At 43.1% G+C, this 16574-nt stretch overlaps 1 protein-coding gene across 2 annotated transcripts in view; it reads right to left on the bottom strand.

Moving 5' to 3' along the window:
* LDB2 (LIM domain binding 2) overlaps positions 1-16574 on the bottom strand; it is a 497768-nt gene that overhangs the window by 138412 nt on the left and 342782 nt on the right. For both annotated transcript variants that reach the window (XM_088450642.1, XM_088450643.1), the window contains exon 3: positions 8856-9028. In XM_088450642.1, coding sequence (XP_088306768.1) covers positions 8856-9028 — 173 coding nt within the window. The remainder of the gene's footprint in view (positions 1-8855; positions 9029-16574) is intronic.

Raw genomic sequence — 16574 nt, 5'->3', positions numbered from 1 at the left:
AGAAATTGTCACACCCTTCTGTTTCTGTTTAAAACAGTAATAACACTTTATCTATTTTTTTTGTATCAAAAAAGAAATATAAATAAAATCACAAATCACAAATCAAACTATAGTATTCATGAAACAGTAACACATAATTGTTTTCAAATAATAAACAGAAACCATGCATTGATTAAAGTAAAGATATATATAATATTCTTTTACAAAATTGGCAGTGTTCCTCTTTTACATATTCTCATTCAGCCCTAGACAGCCTGTAATGGTTTCCACTATAATAACCACTATAATAGGTAGCAGTGATTGTGCTGGCTTCTCTGTATCAGAGCTCCATCCCTGTAGCAAACATAAGATGTGGCTGGCATCTTCTGCTCCTCAGGGTGTGAGTATAGTAAATGGCTGTGACTACATAGACATCTCAGACGTGGGGGAGCAGTAGATGGCAGTTTAGAATGTGAGGCGTTGCCAGCTGCATCTCCTCCTAATCAGCAACCGTTGCTCATTGTGGGTGCGCCTCAGGGACAATAGTAACATAAGGTAAGTGACATTATAACACTTATTCAAGGGCCTATTCATCAAAACTAAATGGCCCGGTAATCATGCGGAAACGCTAGTTTCCGCATATTTTAGTTACCGGACCATTCATCATCGGGGGTCCGAAAAGGACCCCTGATATTCAGCAAACTTTTTTGCTTCCGAGAACAAGCTCCATCTTCAGACGGGGATTGTTCTCTGATCCCCGCTCCTTCCTATGGGAAGGAGTTCCGGGGATGCAAAGGGGGATCCTAGTGGATCCCTCCTCCACCTCCTCAATACCTCCCCGGTGGCTGTGCGCATGCGTGACCCGAGGTCACGCATGCGTAGCCGGGACGTTGGGGAGGAGGTAAGTAACGCAGTTACATCTGTAGCTACTTCTGTAGCTGAGATACTAACCGAGGGGACAGCTGCTTTTCAGAGCACCTGTCCCCGCACCTGAGCAATGATTAGTTGCTCTGGTGTCACGTTTCCCCCGCTGCGGGTTGGATACTTAAGTATCCCTCGCAGCGAGATCAATACTTAATCATCGGGGTCCATACGGCATCCGATGGTGAATAGGCCCCTCAGTGTTTTAGGCATCCCCTAACCATTGGACTCCTAGGTAACTGTCTATATATTGCCTACTGTGTTCTTTATGTATTAGTGAATACCAAGGCTGATCTTGGTGCGTCTGAGGAGCACAGCACAGTGCAATAACTGTATCCCTCACAGGAGCTACAAGATCATTGCTCTGCCATCTACCTGTGATGTGTGGGCAGGTTTATTGAAAAGATTGGGTTCCTTTAAGTAGCAAGGTGGCAAAGTTGTTTCTAACCTCATACAATTCAGGCATCAGACCTCTGCCGTCTAGCCTGGAGCTGATTCTCATTATAGTAGAGGGAACACACATATGGGGCCTGATTCAGAGTTGTTCGCAAACCCCGATAGCTGTTTGAAGATCTGCGTATGCACAGGAGCTGTACTGAGCATGTGCAGATCTCCTTCTGTGAGCTCGCTCTCAGTTCCCAGACACTGCAGCCTGACTGACAGGCTGTGGCCATTAGGGGGTGGCATCAGGTAATGTCTCAGAAAAGGGGGCATGTCTGCCCCGCTTTGTGGGTGTGCAGAAGCCATGGGCTGCGTCTTTGTATGCAGTTTCACTGCCTTCAGCTGCGTGAAACCACCAGCCATCCTGACCGATAGTCACCCAGAGTGTCCTCTGACGCAGCGGTGGATCACAGAAGCCGGCAGGAGGCGTCTATTTGCAAGAGGCCTCCTGAGGCGTTAGCATATTATTGCAAAGCAGCTGCGTCCAAAGACGTCCAATAGCGTACAACTATGAATCAGGCCCGTGGTCTTCATGTTATAGTGGAAACCAGCTGAGGCTGTCTATGGGTGATCTGGGCCAAGGGCAAGGGTTCTTATATATCCTCTGTGGCAGTCTGATACTAGATTGCATGGTGCACATTCCATTTAAATATGAATAACCACTTTACCCACTTCCAGCCCAATCCGTATGCTTACACTAGCTGAGTTTGTAAGTGTTTCAGCATTTGTACATTTACAAACAGACAATTACCCAAACAAAATTTTTCATGACTCTATTTTATTATATTTCATTTATATTTATTTGAATATTCCTTTCAACAATATTATCCCTGTATCTCTTGTGCCAAATACTTTTATTTATGTTTGGTGAATGGATAATAATATATCAACAGGAAAATATGAATCAATGTAAGGTTAGACAGGAATTGTTCCAATGTCAGTAATTGTAGTACTGGAACTAAACAGTATTTCAATACAGTACATCATGCAGTAATTAAGGTAAAATAGTGTGAATAAGAACTTCAGGTACTGTATAAGCCTAGACCTTAACAATAATGATCTGATAGACTTTACACAGTTGATGATCATGATCATGTTTGCACTTGAATTTGTGTTGAAAATGATTCTCCTGTCAGCTGCTCACCATTCACATTCAAGGTTTGAACAGGGACTCTGAGATTCATAGTGTTGGTATCTATCTAAGATGTCTCATGTAGAGAACACCAGTGGCGTATCTAGGGGGGGTCGAGCAGGGAACATGCCCTGGGCGCCATCAAACTGGCGGCGTGGGTAGGACGCTGCCGGCCACGGTCCAGGACACTGGTCAGTGCAGTCCGCACTACACAGTAACAAACACAGCCGCCGGTGCCAGGTAATACACCTGTACTACCCGGCGGCAGTGTGTTTGTTTTGGCAGCCAATGAGAGTCAGACAGACTCTCATTAGCTGCTACGCCCACTGCCAAAGCTGGGCTGGAGCTCACTCAGGAGCTCCACCTTCTGGCTCCTGCCTTCCGGCTCCCGCAGGAGCGGACAGCAGATGGGCACAGGAGCAGGGATTCAGGTAAGTGTTGTTGTTTGTTTGTTTTTGTGTGTGTCTTTGTACTTATATTGCACTTTTAATACACTTATAATACACTTTTTCGGCGCGTGTGCGCACATACTTTAGGAAGGGCGGCTCCATTTTTTAACTTAGCTGGGCACCAAATACCCTAGTTACGCCACTGGAGAAGACACTTCATTCACAAAGGGGACATTTAGACCAAGAAAAGACACTAAAACAAATCAAATGTTATTCCTACTCTCCTAATTAGAGATGTGCGCAAATCCCAATTTACTGGTTTTAAATCATCGCCGTGTTTTGGTTTTGGCTAAACCACCCACAAGTGATTTGGGTTCGGTTATACTTTAGATTTTGAATCCAAATTTCTTTAAAAATTTATAAAAACATCTAAAATCATGTAAATTGGACCTGTTCTTTGTTCCTATAGTATTATTATTAACGTCAATAACATTCACTTCCAGTCAATTTTGATCACCTCACAGCTCAGAATATTATTTTTCAGCAGAACCAAACCGTTTATTTCTACCATTAATGTACACCCTTGGAAGAGGTGTGGAGTACATTCATTCAATATGCCATATCCAAGGGGCTTCAGTACAGCATATACAAATCAAAAAACCAATGAAGATAACTTTGAGTCAACACTGATGGCCCCATTGTGTCATATATACTAAATTAAGAAGCCACAGAGAACAACCTCTTGGCCTCAAATGAAAAATGAAACATTGTGAAGTTCAGTATGCTGAGGTCAAGAACAAGTGTGGGTATATATATATATATATATATATATATATATATAGTGCAGCATTGTACCACTCCTGCCTGCCATTTAATGGATGTTCAGCAGTAGTACCAGACTGCCCTTAGACCTCATATTATAAGCCCGAGAGCCGCAGTAATGAGGGACTTCTAACTCTCTACCATCGGGACAAGATGACAAGAACAAGAGTCTGCACTTTGAATAAAGAGAGGGACCTCTTCTATGCAGTAAAACTGTTACAAACGAGGGAGGATGAGTAAAGTCAGAATGACTAAAATATGTTCTAATAGAAGCAAAACTGTGAGGGGTTCACAGTTCTCCTGAAGTAATATGTAAGGGGATGAGTTAGTTTGCTCTGTTCCTCCTCTTGTAAGTAGCATGGGGCAGCTGCTCAGGTGTGTCTGCTCCATCACCCACTAAGTTATGCATGCACATAATGTAATAATATAAGTAAATATAATTACTCAGAGAAGACAGCACATGGCAGCCTGAGAGGGATACAGAAGCCAAAAACTGAGAAAAGTGCCTGAGAGCGATAACTGGAAAGCTGAGAGGAATAAGTCTAGTATAGGAGAGACAGAGGAGGGGACGTGATCTATAGGAGCTGAGGTAGCGGAAAACGTCTCTCTGAGATAAATCATGTTCTAGTGGCACTGAAGCTGTGGTGGTGATTATTATCCTAATGCGCGGGTGAAGCTGCAGCTCTAAAAACTGTATCATCTATATGTAAATTGGTCTTTTCTTTGTTTAATAAAAATATAGACCTTTAACTTATTATAACATTAAATACAGTATATTTAGGCAATAACTTATTTAAGGACAAATTAGTATTCATTAAACCAAAAAAATACAAACGCAGGGAAGTTATATCGGTGGGTTATATATGTGGCAGCTTTCTAACCTATGTTTTCTGAAGTCCAGGGAAATTGCTCTCGGTTGGAAAGACAGATTTCCAAAGGTTCAAGTAATGATTATGTTATGATTTGTCGACAAACACAATGTGGATAGTCATTATATAGACACCATAATATCGGCAGGTACAAAATGTCAACAGACAGAATTTCAACATGTTCAGAATGTCAACAGCCACAATGTCGACTTGTAAATTGTCGACATTAACAAAATGTCGACATAGTCAAATGAAACACACTTTTAAGCCTGACCCTAAAATTTTTATTTTCGACATTTTAAAAGTAGACATTTTGCCCATGCCAACATTTTACAGGTGTCGACATTATAACAATGTCGCTATTATGGCATTCGACATTATGATATGATCTTTTGAATGACGACGCTGTGATTGTCAACATGATAACTACATACCCAATTAAGATCCGAATAAAGGGTAACTGGAATGAATGGAAAGAGAGGGAGGACCTCCATTCATTACATTTTGGGTCTTCTGAATTTCCAGTCAGACAGAATCATTTTGTAGTAGACATATACAGCACATAACACTGGGGACACTTATCCTGTAGCAGATATACACAGCACATAACACTGGGGACACTTATCCTGTAGCAGATATACACAGCACATAACACTGGGGACACTTATCCTGTAGCAGATATACACAGCACATAACACCGGGGACACTTATCCTGTAGCAGATATACACAGCACAGGGTTCTGGGACACCCCATCTTATAGTAGACATACACAGCACATAACACTGGGGACACTTATCCTGTAGCAGATATACACAGCACATAACACTGGGGACACTTATCCTGAAGCAGATATACACAGCACATAACACTGGGGACACTTATCCTGTAGCAGATATACTCAGCACAGGGTTCTGGGACACCTCATCTTATAGTAGACATACACAGCACATAACACTGGGGACACTTATCCTGTAGCAGATATACACAGCACATAACACTGGGGACACTTATCCTGTAGCAGATATACACAGCACATAACACTGGGGACACTTATCCTGTAGCAGATATACACAGCACATAACACTGGGGACACTTATCCTGTAGCAGATATACACAGCACATAACACTAGCGACACTTATCCTGTAGCAGATATACACAGCACATAACACTGGGGACACTTATCCTGTAGCAGATATACACAGCACATAACACTGGGGACACTTATCCTGTAGCAGATATACACAGCACATAACACTGGGGACACTTATCCTGTAGCAGATATACACAGCACATAACACTGGGGACACTTATCCTGTAGCAGATATACACAGCACATAACACTGGGGACACTTATCCTGTAGCAGATATACACAGCACATAACACTGGGGACACTTATCCTGTAGCAGATATACACAGCACATAACACCGGGGACACTTATCCTGTAGTAGACATACACAGCACATAACACCGGGGACACTTATCCTGTAGCAGATATACACAGCACATAACACTGGGGACACTTATCCTGTAGCAGATATACACAGCACATAACACTGGGGACACTTATCCTGTAGTAGATATACACAGCACATAACACTGGGGACACTTATCCTGTAGCAGATATACACAGCACATAACACCGGGGACACTTATCCTGTAGCAGATATACACAGCACAGGGTTCTGGGACACCCCATCTTATAGTAGACATACACAGCATGGAGTAATGAGAAGACCTCATTATGGGGTCTATTCATGAAGCTGAGAAGAGCCCTGTTTAGCTGAAATCAGGGCTCTTCTCTGCTTTGTGCTATTCATGGAGCAACGTTACCATGGATAAGTGTATTACTTCTCCAGTAGCATCCCCGCTCCATGCCTGCATCAGATCACCATACTAATGTATGATGAGTGCGATTCATGAAGGAACGGAAAGCTCAGCTTTCCGTTCTTCTCCTGCGGTACAGATTCGCCATTTTAGGATGGCGTAATCTGTACCATAAGGTGAACAGAGCAGAGTAGTGTACACTGCACAGTAGTGTTTGTTATTCACATTACATCACAAAGTAGTACCCCAAACGCCACTGTAACCAGTGAGTTAAATAATTAATTTCTACATAGGCATATGAGTTGTAACACAACCCTTGCTAGGCCCCATTGAGGTTTGAAAAGAGATTGTAGTTTCAGTCTAAGCATAGAATGGTCATATTCACCTTTTGATGTCAAACAAGACATAAATTGAGGGGCCCTAACTTGTACCTGTCACTATTAGTAGATGTATAATGAGCCATTAACAGCTTATATGGTGTTATCAGTAGACAGTGAGCCACATTCCAATAGAATGACCATTGTAAGATGTGTAGAGATGCTAAGCATTATGGGTAACTGTTAGTGATGTCCATATTCTCTACACAAAGGGGCTTTGAAACAGAGTTTATCCCCAAAACATGACACATCTAGAGAAGATCTGCATTGAAGAGTGGGCCAAAATACCTGCTGCAGTGTGTACAAACCTGGTCAAGAACTCCAGGAAACGTTTGACCTCTGTAATTGCCAACCGAGGTTACTTTACAAAGTATTGAGTTAAATGTTTTGATTGTACAAATATTTATTTTCCGCAAGAATATACAAATAAATTGTTTAAAAATCATACAATGTGATTTCCAGAATTTTTGGTTCTGATTCTGTCTCTCACAGTTAAAGTGTACCTATGATGGAAATGACAGAACTCTCTAATCTTTTAAAGTGCAACAACTTGCACAATCGGTGGCTGTCCAAATTCTTTTTTGCCCCACTCTATGTTAGTGCTTACAGAGCATGTGCAAGAGGTAAAAATGGTCCATGCTACAGTATTTTGTACCAATCAGTGCTTGATACCCAGTTTGTAACTAATATGGGCCTAATATCCGGAAAGCCAACACCCTATTAGGGTATATAAATCAAGAGCTAGACAAAGGCTCTTTGGCTCGTGCATGGACCTGAGACTGCAGTGCATGGTGTCTGCAATGTATATTGAACTGCCTGGGCGTTGTGAAACGAGGGCTCCCCAGATGAAGATGAACTACATCTTATGTTGAAGATGATGAATTACCGTTGTCATCTGAATATATAGACAAAAGTTGAGTATACTGTATACTTTGTATGTTCATTGTTTGTTTGTTACTTGTAAATAAAGTGTGTTTATTTGTACTCACTCAAATGGTCACGTGTGTGTACTACCCCCCTCATATGTATGCACTGTGATTAGTCTGAGTCATTCTGACTGGTGGGGATTAAACACTCTCCCCACTGGCACTGTCACACACATATCAGGGACTTGCTGGTCGCTGCTGCCGTCGGACCTGTCACTGTCTGTTTAGGACCTGCTGCAGACAGAGCTTACTGATGGACACCGCGCCGCCGCCTAATATACTGCACCCCTGATGACAACTCACCAAGAGCTCCTCACCCTAGGAACTGTGGGAGGAGAGACGTCATGTGACAGGTGTCAATAGACAGTGAACAGCAGGACCAGGTCGGGAGGGAGGTGGAGACTAGGGTGAATGAGTGGCATGCCCCTTCAGTGGATGAGCTGGTGGTTAGAAATTGCGGTTGGCAGCTGGTTCCACCCTCAGGGCTGTTGCGCTCTGTGCGGTGGCACTGACTGTACCACCCTAGTTACGGCCCTGCCTATTACTAGAATTCTGTGACATCACTGAGAGTGCTTGTTTCCTATTACTGGAATGCTGTGATATCACTGAGAGTGCTTCCTATTACTAGAATGCAGTGATATCACTGAGAGTGCTTCCTATTACTAGAATGCTGTGACATCACTGAGAGTGCTTCCTATTACTAGAATGCAGTGATATCACTGAGAGTGCTTCCTATTACTAGAATGCAGTGATATCACTGAGAGTGCTTGTTTCCTATTACTGGAATGCTGTGATGTTACTAGAGCACTTCCAATACATTACAAAAACGTCTTCCTGTATTTTATGTGTTACGTGACTTAGTTGTCTATGGCATATGATGAATTTGAGAGATTTAGATTAGCATCTATCTGGATAGAAGATGTTGCCTATTTTATTAAATGGAAATATGCAGAGACACATGTTTTCTATACACATCATGAATAATAGACATATGCTTCACTGTTTAAAGGAAAACAAATGTTACTTGTAAAAGTAAAGACCTTATGTTCGAGGCTCAGTTGAAACATAAAAGTTCTGCATTTGGTAAGAGAAGCCGTGTTACATTATTGTGAGAAGAAGAAAAATCATCAATCACTCTTAAACATGGGGAAGAAATCAGCTTTGTTATTACCTTTGTGAACATGGGTTTCCCATGCTGAGTGACCATGGTACATTGATCACAGTCCACGGTGATGGATGAGTTGTGGTATGATTCTTTGGAGTGCTTAAGAATGTAATAGAGATCAGTGACACCCCCTTCGAACACTGTGCTAAAGTATCGAGGAATAAGAGTCCTTCCGATTGCTAAGGGAGAAAAGACAGAAAAAATAATCAGATCTAAACACCAAGACACACACTGATGACTATAGACTCAGTAGTTTTACATCCTTAGAATGAAATCACTTTAGATAACATGGAATTGACAGCATACATATAACTCTAATAAGAATGAAAAGTACTGTAATATATATCTGTATAGAAGTCACCCAGTAGTGCGCCCTATATACAGTTACTAAACTGCACATTATAGGCCTCATTCAAATTTGGATGCATTTTTTTAAGTCTCAGGTATCTCAAAATACGTCCATCAGAAAGCAGATCTGTATACCTCTGTCAGACATACAGATACATATACTTATGCCAAAATAGCATCTGGTTGCAGTGTGACAGTGGTACAGTTGCATTACCCTTTTTGTACACAATATAATAATGTACTGAAGTTTTGTTTGCTCTCCAGACAGTGACAGAAACAGCATAAATATAATAGAATTTTCCACAGATGTAAAGGAATCTAAAGCTCATATCCCCCCATACCCCCATCCTGGGCCAAATAAAAAAAGGGTCACTCCATTTACAGCACTAGGTTCTCTAATTTAAAAAATGGCAAGCCTTGTTGGGCTACCCTATAATTTCTACACATGGTAAGTGTTTAAATCAAGACAGAGAAAATGCATTATCATTTTGAAGAATAGTTGCCAATTTTTAGGGTTGCCACCTCCAGAAGCGGGCAGCCAGGTGGGAGGTGCGTGGGGCATTGCAAAATGACGATAATGTCAAAATGTTGCTGGTACTTAATGTTGACACCCAACTTTAAGCCCCAACCTGACCACTAAACCCTAATCCTTTCACCCTAAACCCAAAATTTCTTTTGTCAACAGTTTGACTTTGTTGACATTTCAAATATCAACATTTCAACTGTGTTGACATGTTGCAAGTATCAACATGTTATATGTCAATGTTTTGACTGTCGACATTGTGATTGTTGACATTGGGTCTGATTCATTACACATTGCTATTGCGATTATGCATGCAGGTCGACTGCGATAGTATGCTTATGTTTGCAATCGCAATGCCCCCATCTGTCGCAGCCTAACATAAGGACGCCCACATCCCCTTACTCACATCTGTAATACTTAGCAAAATAAAAAACCATCGGTAACATCGAGTACCATTGCAGCCTCACGCACAGTTGCACAAGGTCTGACCTTACTTAGAAGTTGCTAACCTCATCACCTACAGTGGGAGCTCAAACTATGTAGTCTACCAGCGTAGTGGCTAATTTATGCACACCTGTAACGGTGTTCAAACGCACTGACGCCTGCATTTCGCCGACCACTCCCAAACGCTCACTTCCTGTCAATCACTCTGTGATGGGTCTGCATAGACACTGCAATCGCAGTGCTTCGAGCACGTGCATTGCTATGCATACACATGGGCAAAACGCAACAATCGGCCATCTGCGTGCGTATTCACAGTTGCGATCGATAATGAATTAAGCCCATAGTGACTACATCCCAAAGATCCAGTTCTTCCTCTTTGTACTCCTGTACGATATAAGCAGCACACTCCTCAATACATTTACAACATAGGGAGGTGCTCTGTGATTAGACAATAAATGACCCAATCGTTTTGTGCCTTTATTTTTCATTTTAATGCATCCTCTTAAAAATGGCTGATGATAAAATTAGTGCTGTTGAGGGAAAGGACTTCCATGCTAGTACCAGACATCAGACCCATCACATATACTGTACGTGCCACTATAACCAGCATCCAATTTAATGCTTTCATTGGACTTTGGAGTATGTCTGTTTTTATTTACCATTTTTTTTAACTTTTAAAGATCAGATAACATTCTTTATGCATGGACTGTCTTCCTGGTTGGCATCAGGGAACAGAGTTGCTGCATCCTAAGCACAAGTCTACGGATGGTCATGGAATATATATTATGAAGCAGTGGTTCTCCGAGATATACTGTAGCTGCTTCCTACAGATAAGCAGCTCTTGCAACATAGTACATTCTTTACCCTGATAATATGTAGTAGGTTGCACACCCTATAAATAATTGCAGCAGTTAAGAGAGCATTAGTGATCTTTCATGTGCTAATACTTGAATTCATAGTGTAGTTGGGCACATGTACAGTATACAGTATTATTACTTCTAATATTAGGCCAGATTTCATAGATTCGGAGCTGGGATAATTAATCTGCAAAACTTTTCCTAATATATTCCTGAATCTGGATTGGTGGAAAATAAAAAATAAATGCCCACGTGACACTCAAGCCAATCAGAGTGCAAAAAAAAAGCAAAGAAGCCAATCAGCAAATGCCAGTGCATCACATGTCTGACTCTGTAGCCTAATAGTGCAAGAAGAGATTGCAGCCACCAAGGAGAACTGTTCACTCCCCCTTCTACCCAATTTAATGGAATTGCCTTCTCCCCAGTCCTTGTACAAAAGGACATGGGGGAAATGTATCAAACAAGGTGGAGTGTCATATATGAAGCTTTCTATAACATAATAGGCAGAAGCTGACTGGTTTGTTATAGACAATTTCTCAATTTGTCCACTTTTCCACTCTTTAGAAGATTTGATACATCTCAGTGCTATTGTGGAACTGCATATTGCAGCATGCACTGGCAGCCATTGTCTGAAACCATGCTGATACATGAACATATACAACAACTGTATATAAAATACAACTGAATATAAAAATAAAGTTTAATGGAATAAAATACTCCACACTCGTTCACCACTTAATTATAAGATAAATCTTCTCTTTTTGTTCTTCATTGTAATATAACAGGAAATTCTTCTGATTTTGTAATCCAATGCGAGACTAAATCCCCATAAAAGTTGATTCAAATGCTCACTAGAAACACACACATGCCACAGAAAATCTGTGATCTGTATTGGTTGGGTCTTCCGTAAGCAGTAGCCAAGCACAAGTGTCCTGGATAGCAAAATGCACGTAACGGGCTGAGCAGTTGTGTTAGTGACAGACAGATATCCCATTGGATAGTGATGAAGATAACAATGAGAGCCGTATTTGGTAATGTGTGTGTGTGTGTGTGTCATTTATATTTGGTATAATAGGGAGGTGGTATTAGGGACAATGATACTGGCATTATCTTGGTTCCCTCAGGCCTCAGACCTTTTTTTTAAAGCATGTCTGGTAATCTCTGGGAGAGGGAACATGCTGTTTTTTAACTCATTATTTCACCCCACGTTGGGCTCATCCCTGCACTGACCAGGCTGATGCTCATTGAAATTAATGGAAAAAGCTCTGGGCCTGATTCAGAGCCGGACGCTATTTGCGCTCATTCGTTCTGAAAAAAGGGGTGGCTATTCAAATGAACCGTTCGCTCTTTGCGGTCTGTTCACGCCTCTAGGTCTGAACGAGCGAACAAAACTTGCGGTCGTTTTTTTAAAAAATACGCCCCCTGGCCGCTCGCATCCTACGTCATGTCCGCTATTTATTAGATTAATCGAGTACATCGACCAGCGTATGAACTGCTCGCTATTCTTGTGGTTGGTTTTTGCTACCACAATCTTGCGAGCAGTTCTGGCTATAAAATAACCCAGTGACGTGGTCAATGACGCTGCTGTATTAATTATGCACACCCTTAAAACGCCCGTTTTGACCATTAAGCACGCCTGCGTTCTGATCTCCACTCCCCGTTTTCAAGCACCTTCCCCTGTTACCACCCACATACGCCTCATTCTGTCACTCAAAATAGCAGGCATTCGCTATTTAGCGAACAAACGATTTTCGGCCGCACTGACTGGTTCGCGCATGCGTATTACGATCCATACGCATGCGCAGTTAGGCAAACATCGCTCGGAGCGAACGAGCGGCCGCTTACGAGCGGCTCTGAATCAGGCCCTCTGTGCTGCATGTGTTTAGAGAGATGTAGTCTACAGTCAAAAGGTCAACAGTCAAAGTGGTGACATCAAAATTACGACATTCATAATATTGACCAGTCATAATGTTCTATCATCGATCATGGACAAAACATTGTTAATGGAACACCATTGATCATCGATATACTATCGATCATTGACAATTTTGATTGTCAATGTTTTAACCAAGTTGATCTTTTGGTGGTGATATTTTAACTTTCGATGTTATGTACCCAACCCATGTTTGGACACGTTCACAAACCCGTGTGAACTCATGCTGCATGTGAACATGATTCCAGATACCCACTGTGAACGGAATGCTATTGTGACTATACTGTATTCCCATTCGCATGCGTCTTTGCGATTGCACTGCCCCACACTAGCGAAGCATTCAGCAATATCATTTGCACTTACACCTACCCTATGCTAAGTGCAGTAGATCATTCTGAATTTGGCATCCTCATTGCAAACGCACGTCTCAGAATAGCAAGTAACCCATGGCTAGACACCCTGCGACACACCGCAACACAGCCACGAAACGGTTCTCTCACATGCACTCGGATTATTACCACCCAGTTGTCAACCAGAAACACCATTTAGCGGCTGCAGAAAAAGACCAATATGCCTACCACTGCATTGTGAATTGAACATAAGTTTGAATATTTGCTTGCAGCCCCTGACGCATGTGCTGTGGTGCTAAAACATCGGCAGGTGCGGCCGCATTTGGTCTTGCGATTCAGAATCAGGCCCCAAATGTATAAGGGTTTATATGTGTTCTCACATGCAGTTTGCACGTAACACAAAGTGGCCATGGTGCCTGCACTGAAAAAAAATCATTCCATTAATGAATAATTTTTTTAGCGGTCTTTACTATTAATGCCATTTGAGATTGATATTAATGGACATTGATATTAATGGAACAGTTAAAATGACCAATTTTGTTGGATTCTAAAGGTTTTTTTGGGATATGATATATATTATTTATGGATTACCGTAAAATTCAACCACATATTTTCCGCACCCACTACAACACAATAACTGCTGCATAACACCATTGTTTTCTGCTCTTGTCACTAGCGCCGATGCCTATACAAGTGCAGAAATAGGCACTAACTTCTTAGTGATCTTACCTGGTGTATTTATTAAAAAGAACTCACTGGTGCAAGACAAGGGGCCATGTTCAATTTGAAGCGAAAAGACCGTTATCGGCGATAATTTATAGCTGATGACGTCATTTTTTACTATTTTCATTATCCCCGTATTCAGTTTCAAAGACTTTTCCCCGATGCAAAAAGTCTTTGAAAAAAAAACGGGGATAAGTTTTCACTATGGGAATTGCCCCTAAAAATTAACTGTATCAAAAAAAAGTAAAAAAAAAAAAAAAAAAATAGGGACACCCCAAAAAAATTATTTTAATTTTGGGGTTAAAAATAAAATAAAATGGGAAACAAGTTTTTAAATAACGAAATTAATTCAGGGGGGGTCCCCATGTATGCGGCAGGTGTTTAAAAGAATGCGGTTGGTAGCGGCAGGTGCATTTTTGACTTAAAAATATGCTTGCACCCATTCTCATGTACCCCAAATTTGATGGGCATAGTTATTTTTTGCCCCCAAAAAAGTGCTATTCTTCATCACTTCTTCAAAACACCTGCCGCGGCTATTTAAAAAACCCTAATTACCTTCTGCAGGGAAAAACAGGGGTACCCACAGTGATCCCCCATGTCAGGACATCATTGGGGGGGCCTAGGATGAATTCCTGAAAATGTTCTAATTTTCCCAATACTTACCTTTCCGCCATGTCCCGTTTTCGCTGCTTTCTAATTGAATACGGGGATAAAGCGGGTGTGCGGACGATACTTTATCCCTGTAAAACCTCTGATGTGGAGCGAAAAGTCCAGCATGGACTATTCGCTCCCAAATTGAATATGGCCGAATGTGTTCATTTGTATGCGTCCTTATATCGAGCCTGAATCAGAGGCAAATCCAATCAGGGCTGCGTCTTTACATGGATCGGTGCTGAGAAGTGATGCTTATGCCGCAGCAGATGTAGTATGTGCAGATATGCCCACCGGATTCATCGCTAATCCACCATTTGTGTACAAAGATGCAGCATCAGTCGGATATCGGTCGTGCCATTGAAGTTCTGAGCAACCCTATGTTTGCTGAGAATGTCCATAGGAACCAAAACTCTGGGGCCAGTACAACTGCTTACAAGGACGGACTTGCCGGCTGCATCCCATCCCTGAAACGTCTGGGACATGCCTGCGCTCTACTCACCACCTCCACCCGTTACCGCCCACAAACGCTCAATAACTTTCCATCATTTTGCGTCCAAATCCTCAATACGACAGCCAAATTTAACCCATCGTGTCACGTGCGCAGTGCGATTAAGACGCACCCGCAGTCAGGGCCGATGCCAGGTTTCTTGGCACCCTAGGCATTTCTTCAGCCTTATGTCCTCCCCCACCCAAACCCTTGATAACTACACAAACCCTTATACAGTGCCCCCAGTAGTGCCCCTTATACAGTGCCCCCAGTAGTGGTCCCACCTATGCAATGCCCCCAGTAGTGGTCCCACCTATGCAGTGCCCCAGTAGTGGTCCCCCCTGCCCCCAATATAGTGCCCCTTATATAGTGCCCCTTGTACAGTGCCCTCAGTAGTGCCCCCAGTAGTGGACCCCTATGCAGTGCCCCCAGTAGTAGTCTCCCACCTATGCAGTTCCCCTTATATAGTGCCCCCAGTAGTGGTCCCCCCAATGCAGTGTTCCCAGTAGTAGTCTTACCCCCAGAGGTGCCCCCAGTAGTATTCCTCCAGTAGCAGCCCTCCACCAGCAGTGCCCCTAGTAGTAGTCTCCCCCAGCAGTACCCCAGCAGTAATCCCTCCCTATGCAGTGCCCCCAGTAGTGGTCCCACCAGTGCAGTGCCCCCAGTAGTAGTGCCCCAGCAGTGCCCCCAGTAGCAGTCCCCCAGCAGTGCCCTTAGTGGTACTCCTCTCCCCAGCAGAGGCCCTAGCAGTAGCCCCCCCTATGTAGTGACCCCCAGCAGTAATCTCCCCCTATGTAGTGCCCCCAGTAGTCAACCCAGCAGTGCACCCAATAGCAGTCCGTCCCTGCAGTGCCCCCAGTAGAAGGCCCCCCAGCAGTGCCCCCAGTAGCAGTCCCCCCCAGCAGTGCCCCTAGTAGTAGTCCCCCCAGCAGTACCCCTAGTAGTAATCCCCCTCTAGGCAGTGCCTCCAGTAGTGGTCCCACCAGTGTGCAGTGCACGCAGTAGTCCCCCCCAGCAGTGCCCGTAGTAGTGTTAGTAGTAGTCCCCATGTCCCCCCCCCTTCCCCCGGCCAGACAGACACACACACAGGGAAAAAAAAACCCTCCGCTTACCTTAATCCCCGCTCTAGCATTTGCTCCTCCTTCCGGCGTCCTCCTGGGCCGGCCCGCTCTGCATGATGGGAGAGACGTCATGACGTCTCTCCCATCACCCACTTCGGGAGAAGGAAAATGGAGCTCATGAGTGAGCTCCAGCCCGGCTCCGGCAGTGGGCGCAGCAGCCGATGAGAGTCTGTCTGACTCTCATCATCTGCTAAAACAAACACACAGCTGCCGGAGCCGGCGGCTGTGTGTTTGTTACTAGTAGTGTAGTGTGGACTGCACTTATGTGCGGTCCACACTACACAT

This window comes from Taudactylus pleione, unplaced genomic scaffold (genome assembly GCF_031769625.1).
Source record: "Taudactylus pleione unplaced genomic scaffold, aTauple2 ptg000520l, whole genome shotgun sequence".
NCBI lineage: Eukaryota > Metazoa > Chordata > Amphibia > Anura > Myobatrachidae > Taudactylus > Taudactylus pleione.
Note: the sequence above shows the minus strand (reverse complement) of the source record. Positions and strands in the feature narration are given on the sequence as shown.